At 35.4% G+C, this 23430-nt stretch overlaps 1 protein-coding gene and 1 pseudogene across 3 annotated transcripts; one reads left to right on the top strand and one right to left on the bottom strand.

Annotated features, from left to right (window-relative positions):
• Nucleotides 1-3545: 3545 nt before the first annotated feature.
• LOC149495752 (uncharacterized) lies at nucleotides 3546-4510 on the bottom strand (annotated as a pseudogene).
• Nucleotides 4511-10254: 5744 nt separating this feature from the next.
• LOC105635045 (uncharacterized) lies at nucleotides 10255-17332 on the top strand. Of its 3 annotated transcripts, none has more exons than XM_012218045.4 (5): nucleotides 10255-10432; nucleotides 10989-11227; nucleotides 11323-11499; nucleotides 12081-14776; nucleotides 14865-17332. In XM_012218045.4, the coding sequence occupies exons 2-5, from the start codon at nucleotides 11204-11206 to the stop codon at nucleotides 16159-16161; spliced, it is 4194 nt and encodes a 1397-aa protein (XP_012073435.1). In that variant the 5' UTR covers nucleotides 10255-10432; nucleotides 10989-11203; the 3' UTR covers nucleotides 16162-17332. The 3 variants fall into 3 exon arrangements, with proteins under 3 accessions (XP_012073435.1, XP_012073430.1, XP_037497898.1); XM_012218040.4 differs by having other exon boundaries at nucleotides 11323-11715; XM_037641970.2 differs by having other exon boundaries at nucleotides 10960-11227; nucleotides 11323-11715.
• Nucleotides 17333-23430: the final 6098 nt, after the last annotated feature.

Below are 23430 nucleotides of genomic sequence, written 5' to 3'. Positions count from 1 at the left end.
AATTAGCCAAATATAGCAGGTCAGTTAAGATAGTGGACTGACTTATTCAAAATAATAAAAACAAAAAAAAAAATCTTTATGCAAAAATTTATTCAGCAGCAATAGAAAATATTCAGCAGCAGCAATAGTCAATCCAAATACTTTTTATTTGGAATTGACACCCTCTTTGACCTTCATGGCTTATCAATACACCCCTCTTTCACAGGAACCTTGTCCTCAAGGTTCAAAGTAGAAAATATGTCAAACAATTCAGCAGTATTTTCCCATGTAGCATCATCAGCAGGTAAGTTTTTCCAGCGAACAAGACTTTCCTCTACAAGTAGCGATCCCTGCTTAACCTAGCGAGTGTCCAGTATCTCCTTTGGCTCTAAAACAACACCACCATCATCGTTGAACAAGGGCAATTCAGAAGACACTGGTACAACATCACCAACATGTTTTTTAAGTAATGAGACATGGAAAACTGGATGGATTTTTGAACCTTCAGGCAACTGTAATCGATAAGCAACTTGACCAAGCTTTTCCAAAATTTGAAAAGGCCACAATAACGATTTGCTAGTTTTTGATGAACCCTCTTGAAAACTGAATGTTGGCGGTACGGTTGTAATTTTAAGTAAACCCAATCACCTACTTGAAACACAACATCCATTCGTTTTGCATCAGCAGATTACTTCATTTGGTTAACTGATCGGGAAAGAGTGGCTTTGAGTTGCTGCAAGATCCCATTGCGAGTTGCCAAAGCACGATCTGCTTCATAAACTGAAGACATGCCCACCTCATATCGAGGAATGGTTGGTGGATGCCTGCCATATAACGCCAAAAAAGGGGTCATGCCAATGGAAACATGGAAGGAAACGTTATACTAAAATTCTGCCCAGGGCAGAAAAGAGGTCCATTTTCGAGGCTGTTGGGATGCAAACCAGCGGAGATATCGTTCGAGACATCTATTGATAACTTCTGATTGACCATCTATTTTAGGATGATACGAAGAGCTCATGTTTAACTTGGTGCCCGATAACTTGAAGAACTCACGCCAAAAATGGCTCACAAAAATTGGATCGCAATCGCTAATTATTGATCGTGGCATGCCATGCAGTTTAACAACACCTTCAATAAACTTTTCAGCGATCATTTTGGCAGTAAAAGGGTGTGACAAAGCCAAAAAATGTGCATATTTGCTTAAACGATCGACCACCACCAGAATTGAGTTTTTGCCATTAGAAGATGGAAGTCCTTCAATGAAATCCATCGATATGTCATCCCAAACTTGGTGCGAAATTGGCAATGGCTGAAGAAGGCCTGCTGGAGAAGATGTTGAAGCTTTATTCTTTTGGCAAACGGTACAAGAAGCAACATAGTCACGAATTGATTTTGACAAGGAAGGCCAATAGAATTGTTCAGCTATTCGTTTGTATGTTCGCAAAACGCCAGAATGTCCTCCACTTGGTGAATCATGGAATTCCTGTAAGAGCTGAGTAATTAAATCAGAATCAGGTGGAATAATAACACGATTCTTGTAAAGAATCAAACCTGCCCGCCATAAATATGGTTTGCCTGGGTTGTCGGTAGCCAATTTGCCAATACGAATCATGTAAGGGTGTGTGGTAGCTGCTGCCCGCAAAGTATTCCACAATGATGTCTGTGGGCTGAAAAGAGTATGGAGACTAGGACTTCCCCCGATTCTGGACAAAGCATCCGCCGCAACATTTTCCTTTCCCGGTTTATAACGGATCTCATAATCATAACCCAATAACTTAGAGACCCATTTCTGTTGTTCAGGAGTAACAATTTGCTGCTCTAACAAGTACTTAAGACTCCTTTGATCAGTTTGAATTAGAAACCTCCTTCCCAATAAATATGGCCGCCATGTACGAATTGGCTGAACAATCGCAAACATCTCTTTAGCATAGGTGGACCAGGATTGCTTTGAAACACCCAAGGATTTACTCATGAAGGCGATGGGTTTATCTTGTTGAGAGAGGACAGCCCCAATGCCTTCATTTGAAGCATTTGTGGTAATGGCAAAATCTTCATTAAAATTTGGTATAGCTAATGTTGGTGTAGAAGACATAGCATGCTTCAAATTTGCAAAAGACACGTCTGCTTCTTCTGTCCAAGCAAATCTGCTCTTTTTCAACAAATTCGTCAACGGCCGAGCAATCAAGCCATAATTCCACACAAACTTCCTGTAATAACCTGTGAGGCCTAAAAATCCACGTAAATCAGAAACATTAGTAGGTTTTGGCCAATCAAGCATTGCCCGAATTTTCCCCTGGTCCACTCGAACACCATCATAAGAAACAATATGCCCCAAGTACTCAATTTGTTGCTGCCCAAATGCACATTTATTGAGCTTGATAAAAAATTTATGGTGCCACAATATTTCAAAAGCCATTTTTACATGTTCAAGATGCATGTTCCAATTGGGGCTATAAATCAAGACATCATCAAAAAATATTAGCTCAAATTTACGTAAATATGGGCGAAATATAGAATTCATGATAGCCTGAAAAGTGGAGGGTGCATTACATAAACCGAAGGGCATTACCAAGTATTCGTAATGACCGTTATGGGTGCGAAAGGCTGTTTTATGAACTTCATTTGGATGGACTCGTACCTGGTGGAAACCAGACCGAAGGTCAAGCTTGGTAAAGAAGGCAGCCCCATGGAGTTCATCTAACATGTCATCGACAGTAGGAATGGGAAATCTGTCTTTAACAGTGACAGCATTTAAAGCCCTATAATCTGTACAAAATCACCAAGATCCGTCTTTTTTCTTAACTAACAAAACAGGTGAAGAAAAAGGACTGGTGCTAGTCCGGATTAGCCCCAATTTTAACATGTCATGAGCTTGTTTTTCAATTTCGGCTTTTTGAAAATATGCATACCTGTCTGGACGAACATTGATAGGATCTGTCCCCTCCTTCAAGTTGATACAATGGTTAATTTCCCTTTCTGGCGGCAGCTCCGTTGGAAGTTGGTAAGTGTCAGCAAATTGATGGAGCAATTGTTGCATATAGGATGAAGTCCCACTGGAAGCAATTCATGTTCAGTTTGAAAACAGATTGCAAACATAGTCTTTCCATGTCTCAACTCCTTCGTCATTTCCTTAAAGGAATTTTGTTGAATAGATTGATTATCGATTCCTCTAAGAAATTGTAGTTGGCCATTCCATCGGAACTCCATAGTCAAATGCTTCCAATTACAGTTTACATTCTCCAGTTTTTCAAGCCATTGAATCCGTAATACCATATCCAAACCCATTATAGGCAAAGAGTACAATGTAACAGTAAAGGATATACCTTGTACTAGGATAGGCACATTCTCAAATTTTCCATAGCATTGCAGGTATCCACCATTAGCGACCTTCACCTTATTCGGCTTGATTGGCGTTGTTAGTAATTTGAGGTTTCTGCAAGCTTTTCATTAATAAAATTGTGGGTGGAGCCACTGTCAATAAGGACCGTCATCTCTGTCGAACCAATTTTTACAAGGACTCTTATGGTTCTAGCTTGAGACCACCCCGTAAGAGTGTGGAGGGAGATTTATGGTTCTTCGTCATCTCCGTCATCTCCATCCTCAACGCCACCATCTAAGAGAAGCAATTGCGGTTTAGCACATCTATGCCCAGGAGTGAATTTTGCATCACAATTGAAACAAAGCCTAGCAGCTCTTCGTTTTTGCATTTCCTCCCACGAAAGACATTTTACTGGTGTTGTTGCCTTCTCCTTTGTGGGTGACAGCATCTTTGATTCACTGTATGGGCGAGCAACCTTTTTCTGCCTCTACAATTGTTCATCCCTCATTCGAGCATAGTTAATGGCTTCCTTTAACGTCTTGGGTCTGAACATCCTTATGCCATCTGATATTTCTGTTTTAAGGGCCCCCATAAACGTTCCCACCAAAGCCTTTTGTGTCCATCTGCGCACCTTGTTTCCCAATCTCTCAAATTCACGTTGATAGTCTCTCAAGGGTCCGGTTTGTCGTATTTTTGATAGGGATTCATCAAAGTCTTTGCAGTTTGTAGGACCAAAGCGAGACCATAATTCATCAACAAAAGTTTCCAGGAAATTTCCTTGCCTTCTTCTTCATAAGTTCGACGTAGCTACCTCCACCATTGATTAGCTTCTCCTTGGAGATGATAAGAAGCCAAATAGACCTTTTCTGAAGGTAAAGTTTTCTGATAATCAAAGAATTGGTCTACTTTGGTCATCCATTCCGTCGGGTCGTCTCCAGAATAGTTAGGAAATTCAATTTTAGCGAGTTTGGAAGCAAAAGTAGACTTTCCTCCCTCTCTTGAATCTTCCTTGTTGGAACGGTTTTGGCTACGGTCTCCAACGCTACTGGGTCCATCTCTAATATTAGAAAGAGACAGCTCAGAAAACTTTGTGATTGCAGTTTCAATTTGTTGTAATTTGTCACCAATTCCTCGTTCCATGCTACTAACAGTGTCTTGAAGCTGGCCAACTGCAGCTTCCAAATTTTCAATACGCTCCTTGTTTGATGTCATTAAAGAGAGAAGTGAAATAAATAGAATAGAGAAAAGAAGATAAGAAGCTCTGATACCACTGATAGATCCCAGTCAAAGCTTAAGAAATAAATTGGAAATAAGAATAATTTTTGATTAATAATCCCCACAGTAGCAGATACAAGAGCTTTAAATAAGAATAGAACTTAACAACCAAGTCCTATGCTTAAGCCACTAACGGCAACTATTCCCACAAATTAGCCAAATATAACAGGTCAGTTAAGATAGTGGACTGACTTATTCAAAATAATCAAAACAAAAAAAAATCTTTATGCAGAAATTTATTCAGCAACAATAGAAAATATTCAGCAGCAGCAATAATCAATCCAAATACTTTTTATTTGGAATTGACACCCTCTTTGACCTTCATGGCTTATCATATCCTACATGATAACAGTTCTTTCTATGCTATTTTTGAGTTATTGCTTCATATGGAGCATAATGCATTATTGGTATTTTCTGCTTTGGCTTGGAACGTGTGAAATGGTAGGAACGCTTATGTTTGGCAATCTACCCAGTGATCCCTACTCGATCTTTACTTTTGCCAAGCGGTATTTGCGGGAATGGGAAACAACATCTTCCGTATCTCCTCTCCATCCAACTTCGAGCTTACCTTCTCAGCCTGCTGTTGATATCGATGTTATATGGACTCCTGCTATTGGGGTAATTAAAGGCAATGTGGATGTTGCTATTTTTCAAGCACAGAACCATTATTCTTATTCTGCTGTTTTCTGTGATAGTGATGGACTTTTCATCTCAGCTATGTCAGGCCATTCAGGCCATTCTCCTAGAAGCGTAACTCCTACTATGGCTGAAGCCTTGGGTTTGTAACATGTTCTTGCATGGCTTTTCTTGCAAGAATGGGGACTGGGGATATTGGAGGTTAATTCATTACAAGTTACTTTTGCTGTGAATGGTACATATGATAACGAATCTGACTGGGGTAGGGTGATCGTAGACATCAAATCGTAATTACACCAATTGAGAAATATTACTATTCTTGGATTCGAAGGAAAGCAAACATGTAAGCTCATGCCCTTATTAGGGAGGCATGTAACCATTCTAGCTTTCACAATTGGGAAGTTATTCCTTTATCCATCTATATAAATATATACTTTCTAGAGCATAAATGCTTATATGGCAACATATTAGAATATAAAATTGATAATGTAGAATTTTATTTTTTCTTTATGATTAATATTATATAATTTCCAAGGCATAAATGCTTATGTGGCAATATATTAAAATATAAAATTGACTTTTTCTTTATAATTAATATCTTTTTGCATTTAATAAAAATTAAAATCTATCTATCTATATAAATATATAAAAGTTGAGTCTTAAAAGTTTATGTAGCATCATTTTAGAGTATTAAGGTGCTTATTTGGCAATGTTAATCTATTGAGTTGGAAATAATTTTAATATTTTAAAAAATTACTTTTAATATTATTAATAGAGAATTTAATTAATATCATTAATATTTTTAATTTTTAAATAATTAATAAAATAATAATATCATTAATATTTTTATAACTTTTCACTTTCCTTTTATAAATAATTAACAATCATTAATATCTCTCTTTCATTTTCCTTTTGTTTTACTTTCCTATTTTTATGAAATTTGTAGAAACAATACAAGACTATCAATATAAATGACACTATATAAAAATATCACATCATACTTTCAACAAAAATAAATGGATTCCCTACACAATACAAACTATTTTGATGGCATTTAATAAATTTGAGCTTGATCAATGTGGTGATAGCAATGAAATTATAAAATATATTCAGTTCTCGATGATCGATTAAGACATGATTAAATTGATATGTATGTTTTCTTTTAGGAAGGAAGATGACAATATTTCTCGACCTATTTCAAATCAGGGCAAACTTTAATGAAATTTTTTTTATCTTTTTAATTTTTATAGGATTTATGCCCATATTTTAGACCATTTATTCAAAATCAATTCAATAATAATTGATATTTATAAAAATTATTTTAAAACCTACTAAAATATTTATAGAAAATAAAAAAAATTCAAAATTAATTAATAAACTTGATTTATGTATGTATATGTTAATATATTGATCATTTTGCAAGAATCTACGAAAAAAATATTTTTTTATTTTATTTCTTTGGAAATTAGTAAGTATAATATATTTGATATTTGAATTATTGAAAGTGATTATTTGGTATAATAAAAATAGTATTTTTATTTTTAAACATCATATAACATTCGCCCCGCGAAGCGCAAGAAGACAACCAGTTACAAACTAATAAATCTAACGGATGATTTCATTATAATTAATATTTTTTACATTTAATAAATATTAAATTTTTATTAAATAGTTTTTTCTATAAACAAACTAACAAAATTATAATAGGGTCATAGTTAATAAAAATTAATCAAATAATGTAGCTACATTAACAAATAGAATTAAAATAATAATTTCAATTCACTAAAATTTATTTCATTAAAATTAATTATTCTTATACCTTATCTAATTAAATGTAGCTATATTAATTATAGTATTGAGATAATTATAGAAATTACATTATTTTACAGTAAAAATAGAAAAATGTAGTTTATAATTGAGACAAATACAAAACCCATAGCATGGCCGGTTCATTCAACCGTCGACTTCGGTTCATGAAATCTGTGGTTAAAAATTAAATTTGAATTGACTCTTGAACCGTCAGTTTCAGTTTTGATTCTAGTCGGTTTCAATTATGGTTTCAGCATAATATATTTTTTTTTTAAAAAAAGAAAATTTATTTCTAGGTTTCATCTTTTTTTAGAAAAAAGTAATGTGAATTTGAAAAAAAGTATTATTAATTTGTATTTTAAACTATTTTTAGAATCAGTATTTTAAAAAATATATATTTTAGACTAGATATGCCACTTTTTTTTTTTTGCCACTTTTACCTTTTTAGACTTTTAAGCTTTTAAAAGTTTATTACGTAGTAGTAGATTTGTTTAGACTTATAAGACGATATATAATAAATTGAGTGATTATAAATTTTGGCTTAACTTATAAAAATACTTTAAACTTTGCAACTTATTACAATAACACTCTAAATTGACATTCGTCCTTTTCGTACCCCCAATTAGAAATTTAGATATATTGTCACTTTAAATTCAAAATCAGTTAGGATTTACAATATAATAATATTAAAACAGTTCCACCAAATTAGTTTTGGGTTAACTTAACTCAAACCCTTTAAAAATGACCGAAATACACCGTTTTTTGTCTTCATAATCCTAATGTTAGGAACATAATGTGAACCTAATTCAAAATCCAATTGAGGCACTAAGGATAAGCCACCTTTCGATGGCCACATAATCAAAACTTGCATTTTCTATATAATTTATTAGAAAATAAGAAAACCCATAATACAAATGTCAGTTAAAGAACCTTAAAATACGTTATAAACTCTTAGGCTTCAATGCCGTCCTTTGAACATCATTGTTCTTTATAACGAGACAAGAACTAGTCACAAGAGAAAATATCAGTGGTTGTTAAGGGAGGAGAAAGAATATGGGATTGATGGCATTGGAAGCAGAAATTAGGGATTAGAATTATGAGTTCTAAAACGGGGCATTTAGATCATTTTGAGGGCACTTGGGGTTAAGTTAACCCAAGTTGGTTAGGTGATACATGTTTTTATATTATTATATCATAAACTCTAACTGAGTTTGAATTTATGGTATCTAAGTTTATAAGTTAGAGTATTAAGGGACGAATGTCAATTTAGAGTGGTATACAACAAGTCACAAAGCTCACAGTATTTTTATAAGTTAGGCATAAATTTTTCAAAATAAAAATTCGAATTTTTGGTTCGAATTGAACCAAAACTATCGTTTTTCAATAGGGATGCCAATAGATCGGGTACTCTCTTAAAATGCACTATCCAAACTCAATTAAAAATTAGGTATCCAAACATGTTTCAAATTCGATTATAATTACTCGTTTAAAAATCCGAACTTGTTTAGCATTAAAAATATTTTTTATTTTAATTTTTTTAAAATATAAAAAAAATTTTAGAAATGATAAGATTTTTTATTTTGACTTAATGAAAATATAATATAAATATTAAATAATTATAGCATTAATTATAATTAAAAAAAGCGTGTATATATGATTTTTATTTTAAAAACTAATTATTTTAACTATTTTTTGAATCTTTATTAAATAGATAACGGGTACCTGCGTCCTTAAATCCAAACACGAACTCAATATTGGTAGTAAAAATACTATTTGAATCCGTCTTAAACCCGTTAAAATTAGATCGAATCGAGTACCTGACAAGTCATGAATTATCAATTTTGGTTCAAAATTTTAAACAACCGAATACATCATTTGACCTCTGAATTTGCGTAAAAAAGTCTTGTAACATCTTCTACTTTCAAAATGATCTTGTGGCACCTTAAAGTTGTAAAATTATTAATATCACACCCTTATTAATCCAGTCAGCAACGCGTGAAAAGTCAATTTTTTTCCTTCTCATGGACGTGTACAAATAGTTCTAGAAGACATTTTAAATCATTAAAAAAATATTTTTTATTACTAACTAAATTAGAATATTATTAAACCTATTTTTTTCTCTCTCATCCTATTTTCTTGAAATTCATGTTGAATTTGAGTTATTCCCAAATTAAACCAATCTCATTTTACTATGGTGCCTAGAGTTGATGAGAGCGGTTGCTGGTGAAGTTATTAGGAATGGTGGAAGGGTGTAATCGATCGACCGTTGACTGGTCTCATTGGCTTGTGGTCGATCTTGCCGGAGAAGCAAAAAAGTAATGTCGAAAGAGAAAAGAGACTGCGAGATTGCGACTCGCTCTCTGCTGCACTCGCTAGAAGAGAAAGAGAGTGATCGGAGATGGAGTGGTCGGTGGAGGAACAACGACCAAAAGCTCTAGTCGACTCGACTTGAGCTCAAGTCACCGAAAATACCAAAAGAATGGAAAAAGAGGGCTATCTCGATCGACGATCGACAAGTCCTTCTATCTCTCTCATTATCGCTCCTTGAACAAGAATGAAGGTAGAAAGCGGTGGCCAGAGGTGCTGTCAATGATGTGAGGTGGTCAAATCGACGGAACTTTGAGCTCCAGTGAACGGACAACGAAGGAGATAAGGGAGGGGACTGTGGTGCAATTAGGAAGGGGGAGAAGAGATTTTGGATTAGTTGTTGATTTGGTTCAATTTATGTTTGATTTGGATCGATCCATGAATTTTTTTATTGTATATTCAAAGTGGCAAAATTAATTGTGACTTGAAATTGTAATTTTTCATATTATTCGCGCGTGTTGTACACAACCAATTTACTATTTTGAACAGGTATGCAGTTGTTATAAAAAGTAAACTTTAGGGTGCTACATGATTACTTTTAAAATGTCATTAGGTTACTTTAAAAATAAAGGAGTTTTTTTACGTAAGTTCAGAAAAAAATAATGGATTCAGCCAATTTTAAACAGACGATTTTAGTCTGATTTGGATTCATATACAGTATAGTTGGTTCCGATTCACACCAAACTGATAGCATGTAAGATTCCACTACGATGCACACGCGTCGGTTAATTAGTTGAATGGTCCGCTGTGTGGTCCCCAATAGGTAACGTGACCAAGACTTTCAAGAAATTGCCAAAAAAGTCAATAAAATAATGGAACTGCCAAAAAATAAAAATAAAATAATAAAAGAACTCAATTATTAGAGAGAAGATGAAGGAGAGATGCCTTCCTAACCCTAAAAGCAAATTTAAGGAAACTCCATTCTGATTTGCACATTCTCTTCCTCTCTCTCTCTTGAAGTTGCAGAGAGTCTATCTTTTCTCTGTTTACTCTCTCTCTCTCTCTCTCTCTCTCTCTCTCCCTGAAATTAGGTTTCTATTTGGTCAGGTAATTTCTTTCTTTGTGTTCCGATTTTGTTTATCCCGTTAGAGATTTTGATTTCCCAATTTGGTCAACATTCGTGCTGGCTGTTTTTTTCTTTTCTTATTTTGCTGATTTTAGGTGGTTTTTACTTCCTTTTTACGATTTTCTTCAATTTTTAGATCGATTTTTGGTTTTTTGTAATTTCTATACAATCAGATTTCTTCCCTGAAAAAGAATCTTTAATCTACTTGTCTGTTCTGTTGTTTGATATAATTGATTTTGTTTGTTAATTTAAATCAAGGAAGTGTTTTTTATTTTGCTTGGTTGGATCTTCGCTATATTTTCATGTCGTAGATTGTTTCCAGAATTTATGTTGATTGGCCAATTGGGCTTTACTCTCTTAGATCTAATTGGAGTTGATTGTTTTGATTGATACCTTTGTTGTTTTCAGAAATTGGGTTTGCTTTATCTGGTAGTTTTTGAAACTCCCCTTTTTATCTGTTACGTGTTGGACTTTGATTTTCTACTTTGATGAGCTAAGGGGAGAACAGATCCATTGTTTTTTGTTTTTTGCCTGCAGGTTTTTGCTTCATCTTGATGAGTTTCTAAATGACTATCAGAATCTCGCTGATCTTTATTACCTAATTGAATGCGGTAGTCCACTTGGTAACCTTAATATTATCAAGGTAGGATTGAGAAGCCACTTGGGGTTTAGTTTGGAGGAATATTTTTGTGATTCATCATTTCTGTTGCAAGGCCTCAGAAAGTGTATATACAGTTCCAGACTTTGGAGGCATGCCTGTATCAGGAAATGAGGAGGTCTTTATTTCTTTTCTAAGTTACTCCTGAATTGGATTATAGTATATTGAAATTATTTGTTTTCTGCATATTGATTAATTAATCTTTCTTGGCAGACTGCTATTAAATCACTTGGTGGGCAGTCTAGTCTTAATATTGCAGGTGTTCCTATGAAGAAAAGGAGATTCATTTGGCCACCCATACCTGAAGAAAAGCAATCTTCATTACCTTTGGAAAATGATTCTTTAGAGAAAGAACTTGGCAGCCCATCTCAGGAGTCAGAAGTTGCAAATGTTAGTGTTGATGCTAGTTCTTCTGGCTTATCTGATTCAAACAAGAATTTTGTACATGACGAAAATGAGAAAAGTTCTGACAATATTGTGTCAACAACTATTATTAACCAACCAAGAGTTAGAATTGAAGAACTAAATCTTACTCGGTCTGATTCCTCGGTTAAGCTTGATGATGATGAGAAGCTTATGGCAGCAGAAAAATCTGCTAACATTATGGTAAAATCTGCAAAAACTGGTTGAATTTAGCCAGCAGTAAATCTGCTAGCATTTTGGTAAAATGAGCAACCAAGTTGTTTTACATTTCATTTTGGGTGTGCTTGCTTTAAGATAATAGAGAAAAGGAGATTTTAAGAAATATTATTTTCTATTTGGTGAGATTTTTTTTTTAATTTTTTCTTTCAAATTCTTAAATGATTATTGTTTCCTTTGTTTGTTGATTTAAATTATGTTTGTGGGTTTGAAATTGAGTTCCTAGTGGTAATTGGTTTTGAAGCTTATTTTTATTTGGATATTTGTTGCTCAAATTCTTTTGTTCACAATCATTACTCTCTTAATGGTAATTTATTAATCTACTTTGGCAGACTGGGGCTAAACCCCTTGATGGTGTTCCAATGAAGAAAAGGAGGTTCATTCGTCCTCCTTCTCCTTCTACTGAAGATCAACTTTCACTGCCTGTGGAAAAGGATTCTATAAAGAAAGAAAAGGGTAGCCAGTCTCAGGAGTCTGCTCCTGTTGCAGGAAATTCACGCCTATCTGATCAAAACAAGATGTTTTTGCCTGAGGATAATAAGATAATTCCTGACAAAATTGTGCAGAACAATATTATAAACTACTCAAGAGTTAAAATTGAGGAACCATTCCAATCAATTCAGTCTGATTCACTGGCCAAACTTGACAATGTGAAGAAGTTTTTGGCAGCAGAAAAATCTACTAACAGCCGAGTTAAATCAGCTGAAACTGAGTCAAATTTAGCACTGAATAAAGCCCCTGCAGTGGATGTTGATAAAGAGATATTTAACCAGCAAATAGCAGAAGGAAAGAGTAAAAAATCTACTGTTGCAGGGAATTCTAAATTGTCATTAGGTTTGAAGGAAGGTTGTCTTTGTGGTTTGGAGAATCAGAATAATGATGGGAGCATTGTGAATCAAGAAAATGTAGAATCTATTTCGTTGAATTTGTCTTTAAGCAATGGTGAAAGTACCCAGCTTAATATGGATGATGTGCAGTCAAATACTAATAGTGCTAATAGTGCTAATATATGTGCTGACAGATCAAATTGGGATTTGAATACTACTATGGATACATGGGTAGCTTGTGAGAGTGATGAAGCTGCTTGTCAAGTAACAGCTGATGGGTCAAGCATGATTAGTGTGACAGATGACAGAAAGCCTTTAGTATCAACAGGGATGGTCGGAACTAGTATTGGTACTGAAAAGCAACTTCTTGAAGAGAGAGAGTTTAGATCTAATTTTCCTGGAATATCTTCACAATCTGGTCAACATTATAATTCTGAGGATTCTCTTCATCTGCGCCTCAGTTCATCTTTTCTTTCTTTTAACTGCCAGGTATCTTCTAGTTTATCTGTTAACAAAGACCTTCACAATGCTGTTCGTGATATTAGCTTCTCTAGAGTATTGTTGCCAGGAGGCAACACAGTTGACGTAGCTAACTCCAGAACAATAAAATCTGAACCATTTGATGAGAGCCTCAAACATGATTCCAGCAGAACTAAATCCTACTCAACAGTCCCGTTAGATCTTAGAGCAGTATCAGTGAAGCATGAATTAGTTGATAAGTCTTCTCAAGAAGCCTCAGAGTTGTCATATTTGAGTGCTGTGAAATCGGTTGATTCTAAAGCTATGAAATCTGAACCATTTCATGAGGTTAATCTGGAAGCATTGAAGACCATAGATGAGACATTGCGGCGACCTGATAGACAGGTGCTACGAGATCAGGATCGAGGACAATCTACTTGTTCAACTAGTGAACACATTCGGCAAGGTCAGGACATCAAAGTACAATCTGCATGTTCAACAAATAAACCATTGCTGCAAGGTCAGGAAACTGGAGAACAACCTACTTGTACAGCTGATGAGCAGCTGCTGCTGCAAGGGAACAATGCTATTGCAACACCTGCTTGCTTAGTCGGTCTCTCTGTTGATGGCAAAATGTCTGACCATGTAGGATCCTGTGGGGTTGCTGGCGGTGTTAGCGAAGAGGCTTCTAAAGAATCATGTGAAACTGCTGGGCAGCTTGCTCCAGAAATTGGGTCTTTTCCTGTCAATCACAGTGGTAGTGAAATGAATATTTGTGGAATGGGTGGTGCAATTGCTGAGGAAAAGAATGTGGATAATTCTGACCAGTGCAAACTGAAAGTCACGAATGAGCTTCGTCCTGATACACACCGAAATGGTGAGGGCACGGTAAGTGATGAGGAAAAGATTAATTTGTCAGGTGATATGCTAGAAGAAGACTCTTATGGCTCTGAATACGAGTCTGATGGCAATTCTGTGCCTATGGATATAGAAGAGGATGGTCGAGGACAGGATGACTATGAGGATGGTGAAGTCCGTGAACCGCAATTGCATGCTGCAGTAGAGGGTCCATGTGGGAAAAAAGAAGACATTACTCATGGTGAATCTGATAATGACAAGGCCGACTCTGCTGAACTACAAGCTGTTGTTCTTTCTACTTCATTCCATGTTGAGGGAAAGGACAGTAATGGGAAAGAACCTGTTGAGCCAAAAAAAGATACTGTTGGAGAAAGTATTGACACAACTCTTGGTAAGAAAGTTGTCGACAGTGCAGATAAAGATACCTCTAGGGAAGAATCATCAGCGGTTGAGAACTTGGCCAGTGTTGCTGACAAAAGGAAGATAGTCAAGACTATTCGAAGAAAACAAGTTGATTTATCAGCAAATAAAGATGGCCCTAAGGGCTTGGGGACAGAACAGTCATTTGATCAATCTACTAGTGGAGGCCAGGGAGCTTTAGAGGCTGTTGTTCAAGGAACTGATGAGAATGTTAAGACAAGTGAAGTAGTAAAAAATGAGACTGCATTAACAAAGGTGGAAACATCTTTAAATGGTGATGATGCAGCTAAGGATGCCAACAATGGAGGTAATCAGAGTAGGATTATAAACCTGTCTTTAGCTTCTAATGTATCTTCTTTTGGTAAGACAAGATCTATATCAGGTAAGCCATTGTCATCACGCCCTGGAAGAGAAAGATTACCTGATTTACCACTAGAGGGAGACAAACTACATCCTCGAGGGAGGTGATTATTTATTATCACTGTTTGCCATTTTGTATTGAAGGCTTAAATTTACTGTTATCTGATTTTCTTCTTTGGCAATTTATTTTAGGGATGAAACATACGAGGCTTCCCACAAGTTCTCAAGAGAAAGGTATCAAGATCACTCGTCTAGAAACTCTAGATGGAATTATGGTAGAGGGAGGCTTGCTAGTAGAATTGACTCACGTAATGACAGAGATTCTGAACGTGATTGCCTTCCAAGACATAAATATGCATCTGCTGTTCCGGGATCAGATACTGAATTCATGAATTATAATATGGGACCAGATGGTGCATTTGGTACTGTTCAGAGAGGGAGAAAGCTATTGGATGATGAGACACCAATTTTGCGTCATCTGTCGTCAAGAAGGCGCTCTCCTGCTGGGAGAGATGGACATCCCTCACGTGGACTGCAAATGGTCCATAGAGGTCCAAGAAATATTGGCGAAGATGGTTCTGAAGTTGTTAGTCTAAGGCATGCCGAAAAGATGATGAGGGGATATCCTGATGATAATGAAGAGCATGCTTACACTTGTCCTCAACCTCCATATGAGGGATTAGATAGTCGTTTTGTTCAAGGGACCAGGAACTTTTCTTCTGTCCCGAGAAGGGGTGTTCCTCAAATGCATTCAAAATCTCCCATCAGATCTCGTTCTCCTGGTCCATGGTCATCATCAAGGAGAAGATCTCCTGACGGGTTTGGTGGGCCCCCAGAATTGCCCCATAGAAGATCACCCATTTACAGGATTGATAGGATAAGGTCACCTGATAACCCAGGTTTTCCTGCCGAAAGGATGGGTAGGAGGCACAGTTCTCCATCATATTTGTCCCGACCTAATGATTTGAGGGAAATGGATCCTGGTCGGGACCATGGTCATCCAAGATCCATCATCTCTAACAGGAGCCCAACTGGCCGCGTTTTACTCAGAAACAGTAGGAGATTTGGCATTGTTGATCCTAGAGAAAGAGCCGAAAGTGATGATTTTTTTGGAGGGGCCATGCACTCTGGTCGGTTTCATGATCTTGGTGATGGAAATGGTGAGGAGAGAAGAAGGTTTGGTGATAGACGGGCACCTGTTCGTTCATTCAGGCCTCCTTTTAATGGTGCTGATGGTGAAAATTTTCATGTTAATACAGAGGATGGCCCTAGGTCCTTCAGATATTTCCCTGAAGATGATCCAGACTTCCATGAAAGACCTAATTTTAGAGAAAGAGAATTTGATAGGCGGATTAAGAACCGACCTGGAAATGTACCTAGAAGACCAAGAAGCATTGAAGAACAAGATGGAAATTACAGGCCTGGAGGGCAGGTGTTGTATGAAGACAGTTTTGATGATTTATCAAGAGTGAAAAGAAAAAGATTTTGATAGATTAATTTACATCTGCAATAAACTAGATCCAAGACTTTCCACTTTATTGGATATGGGGAACTAGAAGGCAGAAATAGTGCTGTTAGTTACAGCTGGATATAGGAATAGGAAGTTGTTGTTCTGCTCTTGGTTTCGACCAAGTTGCAATTGTGATACAAGATGCTAACTTGATTTAAGATCAGATGCTTGCAATCCTTGGATGATTAATCTGTCATGTACATAACTTGGATCTTCTCATAATCTTTCTGCCAGTTCCTTATTTGCTAATTCTGGATGTTAGCTGCACTACTTCAAAGTTTCATTTGAGGAAGTTTTGTACTGTCATAATTTTGGTGGCTCTATATTTTTAAGGGTCATTTTGGTGAAACCATTTTTCATATGTTCTATGAAGATCCTCAAGCTTCAAAGTATCATCAGTTTTGCATGCTGATTATTGTGCATAGGGGGCCAGGGCAGGTATGCTGCAAAGAACTACTTGAACCTTGAACTAATTTTCAAGCCATAATGGAGCTTTATTACACTCAAGAATTAGCTAATTCTTTTATTTGATTCTTCAAATTCCTCGTCACGTTGCACAAATGTGGATCCTTCATGTAATGTTACCTACTTTTTGAAGTCAGTCGATACAGTTTCTGCAGAGGTGCTGAAGGTCTGAAGGTTTTATAAAAGTGCTATTTTTTTCTGTATTGTGATTTTGTGACAAAAGAAATTTACAGGTATATAACTGCTTTTTAGCTCTAGAACAGCTATAACTGTTTGGTTTTGATGATGGCTGTGGGCTGAGACATATGGGTGTGGGATTTTCACATAGTTCAATGCTATATTATGCATCAAGTGCTCGAAGGGCTCAAGTTGTTTTGCCTAATTTCAGTTTCACTGGTTTAGATGTTGGCAATTTTGCTTTAAAAATGTCTCTGCACTTCAAGGAGAAAGAGGGAATGTTCATGTCTTGAAGTAGGCTTTCTTAGCTGTGATATTATTCATTTCCTCATAGACTTAAACATACTCATTAGCTGTGTTGGTGGTTTCTGCAATATGTGGAGCTGACACAAATTTGCCAATTATCGAGTCTTGTCTTGGCATCTTCTGCGGATTCCTAAAAGATTTAATTTCTTAGGTACTATTCACAAAGGATAACAGATATTGAAAATATTAACTTCTTTCTTCATATTAGTATTTTTGATACTTTGCATTTGCGTACCTTGTTTATCTTCTACTGGCTTCACTGGAAGGAAGAAAATTGTGACCTTTGAAGCATAATACATCAAACTAAATGGGGATTTTGATATGGAAAAGGTGAAAGTTCCTCTAATGTGTTAATTCTACTGTTAGACGTAGATCGGTTGGTGCTGCCTGCAGATCGGCTACTTTGTCATACCATAGTCACCATAAGCTTCTTTCTTCATTCTATACCTTGCATTCTTAGTATATATCTTTTGCAGATATAGTAGTAATAGTACTAGAAAATAGAAGGAAAGACTTGATCCATGATTAGCTTTAGTCTTTAGCTTTTGAGTAACATGCTAGATGATCATGGAATTCCCTGTGGACTGGAAGCATAATTGTTGAAGTGTGTTGCAAGTTAAGTTATGGAGTCGATGTGTATTGGATCTACAAGTTACGAAAATTTGACCATGTCAAAATGGGGAGAGCTGACTTGAGTTTTGTATATAGGATGAATGGTATTTACTGGCAATGTGTGCATGTATATGGCACCTTTTACCTGAAGTATACGCTGTTCGAACTGTCGATGACTGAAGTCACACCAACTGGGTATCCAGCTCATCTGTTTTCTTCTCTCACTTGCAATAGACCAGCAGAGTTTTGGAATGTTCAAATATAATGAATGACCTAGTCAAAAGATGGATAACTTTTACAGGGATTTGATATGATTTGATTTAACCTTAGCTTTGAATATGAAAAAGGCCAAGTTATTTGGGAAGTAAAGAAACATGAGACATTCCATTTTTTACAGGGATATGATTTGACATGAGACCTTCCATTCTTTGTTTTAGTTATTTGGAAAGTAAAGAAACAAACTGGAGATATTGCAATTTCTTAGAATGTGCCAGCAAGGTGAAGAAAGCAGCAGGGTTGAATTGGTCCTGACCTGCTTCCAGCTATTCATTTGTCCTTTGTGGCAATTTTTATGTCTTGCGAGTTCTGTGCAATCTATGTGCATGGTCAACTTCAGCCTGCATTATTATTGGTTTTAATGGCAAAATCAAGAGAGGAAAGGATGAACAGATAAATAAATAAACAAATGGAATATTTGAAATTTGGAAACCAATGATTAATTATTATCATTTAATTGCAATTAATCTAAACTCCTGTTGACTGGTAGATATACCAAACAAGCCAAACATAGGGTTTATAGTTGTAGTAGTAAAGACACATGGAGGGACCATACAAATGATAGCAACATATGAGGCCAAAAGCAAGTTATGATGTCCCATGTTAGGCCATTGGTTGACCTTTCCTATCAAGCCTACCCTTTCATTTTCAATTTCGAAGGCTAGTAATTTGTTCTTTTGTGTTGTTTTTTTTTTTTTTTTTTTCCCTTCTACCACAAAAATATTATTTTTCTATTAGCACCTATGATGCATATGTAGTGATCGTTGACTCATTCCAAAGACCCAACATATTGATTTGATCCCAAAAATTTTCCTTCTGATTTAGTATAAAATAACAAAATATAATATTCTTAACAAATTTCTAAGTTTTTTACTGTGGAAAAATAGATTAATATTATGATATTACAAGAAATTAAACTCTCTGACAATTTACAACAACTTACTTTTATTGTTGTAATTAATTCAATCTGGTGTTTATTATTTATTTTAACTTGTTGCCGAAGGAGGAGGAGAAGTTAGCTACCTTTCCACCAAAAAAAAAAAAAAGTTAGTTACATATTCTCCACTTTACAAGTAAACAATAAATATTGGTATAATGGCTAGTTCTTAATCTTATAAATATAAAAAATACCTAATGCATAACTTTACTGTCATGACCCGTTTTCATGGGCCGGATCGGTACTAGAACGCAAGTAAGCTTAAGGCCCTCAAGGCCTGTAGTAAGCCTCAATCACTAAATTCAACTATCTCAATATGAATTTTTACCATTTAGCCCATATTGTTATACTTAATAAACTTCATAATTATATTATATTTCGACACCAAATTTAACATTTTACATATTTCATAGATTGGGCCTAATTTGTAATACATTACATTTATAATATGAGCTCATAAAATCATAACACCTATATTAATACACAACTAGAGGTACATAAATCATACAACTGCGGAGTTCACTAATAGACATGTATAAATGGGTTCTTATACATAAAGTTATATAGCAAAATAATCATTGAAACTATGAAAAATTTCTTTCTAGCTTTGCGGTGAAGAAACAAAACTTAAATCGTAATAAAGAGGAACCTACTTCCTGAAAGGTTAAACAAGACATGTGAGTTTTATAGAATAATAATTATTGCACAACACATGCATTCACCCGAATGTGTAAATATATTAATCTAGTCATCCGACTAGTTATATGATCACATTGACATCACACAAATGGCATAATAATAGCACTCACAATTATTAACAACTTCATATAATCACATCACGTGAAAATTTATCAATGACATCACCAAAACCCCCAATGAGCCGTCCTTACACATGGCCCGCCCTCTCATCACGTGTTTACCAGGGAGCCAATCTCCATACATGGCCAACTGGTCTCAACCTCACTTGACCAGCCCTCTCATTTTTTTTATACCCTCTTTTCTTTTCTATACCAACAGGAGGCCACCTGTGGTTTTTCATATCATATTTCATCAGATGTACACAAGGACACCGATATCCTCATCATGGCCGACAGTATCGAAGACCGCTCTCACAAGCCCAACGGTGACCCACTTCATCCCAATTCTACACAAACAAGGCATAGAAATATCACAACACAAATAATCAAAAATCGCTTTTAAATGCAAGCACATTAATCAATTAAACATTTTCATACAAGAGCACAAATAAACATCCATATACCAATTTAAATAAATACAAGAGTATTAAATAATAACATACTATAATAATCAGTTCTTAAAAATAAATGAGTAAATAAATAATAATAAAAATAACTGAAGAGCTTTATTTTAAATATAATAAGGTATAAGATTAATCTAAATAAACCTATTAATTTAATTATTATATATAATTAACCTAGAATCTAGCAAAACTTTGGCGGAACCTTCTCTAGAAATTGGGTTAAATCACCCGCTTAAAACTGTAATTTAGTAATAAATTCTCAAGCCCATCTATTGGGTAATTCACAATAACTACCCGTCTATCATAACCATTACTCATTCATCTAAATATTTACTCCATTCTCACAGCCCATCCATCGGGCAAATCAACCTATCTGCCTTAAACAATATTTATATGGATGAGCAGGCACTTGAGCCTGGAACTAATGAAATTCGGGGGTCTTCCTGTTAGCTCCGTAAACTTCGTGTTATTAAATGGGAAAGAGACGACGTGCGTCTACCCTGGCATATGGAAGAGGGTCAAGAGCTTCTTCTGAGAAAGGAATAACCATCATACACACACATATATATATGAACTTAATCATTCTAAAATTCTAAACCTCACGTTATTGGCCTATCCAAAACGCTATATAATTACAATAACATAATAATCGATTGACTAATTGTTCATTCCCTTTTAATCATGAACAGTTTACTAACGTCATCCCATCATTGCACCAAAAGCATCCAAGATCAACTCATCCACAATTGTACCATAGGTTAATACATTCTTTAACTAACAACTAAATCACAAGTTAATAAAGATAATCAAGTACTTGTTATTGCTTCATGATTTACACTTAGAGGTAATAAGGCCCAATATCATAGTCATATAAAACTAAACTTCCTAAATTTTAATTCACAACAGTAATCAATTCTAGTTAACCCACGTTATCAATTATCTAATATGATCACGATTTCTAACGACTGAATCTCAAGTTCAAATTCTCCTAAAAACTCCAAATATTTTCACAAACTTCAAAACCTAATATTTCAAAGTCCTTCTATTACTTATTTATTCAAAATTAACTAAATCAACCAATAAATTTAAGTTTGAAATTTTTTAACAAAAATGATGAACTAAGTCTTAGAGCGTACCGATTGAGAATTGGACTACGATTCCACGAACCGTGTGAAGAGAAGATCATTCTGTCTCTTGGGGCTTGCCTGTCGGTCGCCAGATCGCCGGCCGACCACCGTGAACGGTGACCGGAAAATCGGTCTCTGCAGGATTTGAGCAGCGCTTACATCCTCAAACTAGAAAATCCGCGAGGAACTCAAATCCATCCTCCGTTTGTGCATTTGGCGAGCCGGTTGGTTGGAATCGAGCTCGACAACTGCTCCACCATCGCCTTCAGTGGCGCCTCCACCATACTGACCCCATCTTCGAAGTTAATGGAGGGGAAATGTTCAGGAGATAACTAGGAGTCGATTGGGACTAGGCATGACCGGTTCATTGAACCACCGGTTCTGGTTCCGGTGCGGTTCTGATCACGATTTCTGACGATATATATATTTTTTTAAAAAAATCGATTCTAACATTACATCTTTCTTTCGAAAATATTAATACAAGTTTAAAAAATATTAGTAAATTTTATTTTAAATAAATTTTAGAATGCTCATACTCATATAAGAATAAAATTAATTAATTTTACAAAATAATCAAATAAGTTATCACTTTATTTTGTTCAAATGTTATTAATTAAATAAATTATAAGAAATTTTTGAAAAATGGTTCAAAAGAATGTAATTTTAAACTTAGTAAATAATTTAAAAGGGTAAAAAAAAAAGTTAAAAACAATATAAGTTTAGACTAAATATTTCTCTCTTTTTTTACCATTTTACTTTTTAGATTTTTAACTTTTAAAGTAAAGTGTATTTTTTAAAAAAAAATTAAGTAAAGTATATCATGTAGTAAAATATTATTGAGACTTTTAGAGATGTATAAAATAAGCTAAGTGATTATTATTTTGAAAATAAAAATAGAAAATTTTCGGTTCGAACCGGACCAGAACCGCCGGTTCAAGGCCGGTTCAGGTTCAGATTTTAACATTCACATGAACCTTAACCGGTCCTTGAACTGCCGATTCCGATTCAAAACTTTGAGCCAAGGATTCCAATTCATCTATAGCACGGTTCGGTTTTAGTTCAAAATGAACCGGTGGCCATGCCTAATTGGGACCATCCCGGGGCTCTGAGATCGACGAAACAACGAGATATTGCTGGAAATTGTAGTGGCAACCGGTGAAGCATCTCGATATCATTTCATGCCGTTAGTGCCTCTTTTTGCGTGAGGGAAGGCTGGAAACTTGACCAGCGGCACGAGGTAAGTCAATTGCCAGCTTGCTCTCATTGAGCGGTGGCCAGAATGGGAAGGTAGGGGGGTCGCGCGCCTGCCTTTGCTAGAGATGGAAGAAGAAAAAGAAAGAAAGGTAAAGAAAATGGTTTTAAAGTTTTCTAGGCCATTCCAGTTCGATTCTAACCGGTTTTGCTTAATTCAATGATTTGGCTCAATTTTTGCGTCGCTTATGAGTCTGGTTTATTTTATTTTAATCAATTTAATATTTAACGTCCAATATTAATTCTTAAGAAGTCTAGAAGGTTTTCAATTAGGAGTTGCGATACGATATTTTGGGCTTGGGTCCAACTCGCGAATTTGGATGCAAATTTGAGATTATACAGTACTTGCAGTCCATACAGTCAAAATTTTTTATTTTTGATTTAATAAAAATTTAAAAGTTTCGAAAATAAAATTACAGAGTGTTTCATTTACCCTTGAATTTTCACCACTTTTTTTTAGTGGCCTTCGGAACTTTGTTGGGATTCTATGATAACCCTAGATTTCAAATTCCTTCAATAAACATGCCCCTAGTCACATGAGATAAGGGGAGCGTGAACTCAAGCGTAAATTAAAGTTTGAGGGGTTATTTCCTGAGTCATATCAGCTGCGTAAGGTGACCATTGTGGTTAATGAACAATAGCTAAATATTGATTTTGAAGAGAGAGAAACAACTTTGTCTTTTCCCATTTTATATGTCCATAGTCGATGAAAGAGAAACCATAATCCTTCTTCCTTTCTTGACAAAATCAAATCCTCTAACAAGTAAATCGAGCTGAGAAGGGCAATAAATCTTAGTGAGTGATTATGAAGCTTGCTAGAAATAAGGAAGATTGGA

The sequence above is a fragment of the Jatropha curcas genome, chromosome 6 (assembly GCF_041381405.1).
Source record: "Jatropha curcas cultivar XTBG-Jc1 chromosome 6, XTBG_Jcur_1.0, whole genome shotgun sequence".
Classification (NCBI taxonomy): domain Eukaryota; kingdom Viridiplantae; phylum Streptophyta; class Magnoliopsida; order Malpighiales; family Euphorbiaceae; genus Jatropha; species Jatropha curcas.
Note: the sequence above shows the minus strand (reverse complement) of the source record. Positions and strands in the feature narration are given on the sequence as shown.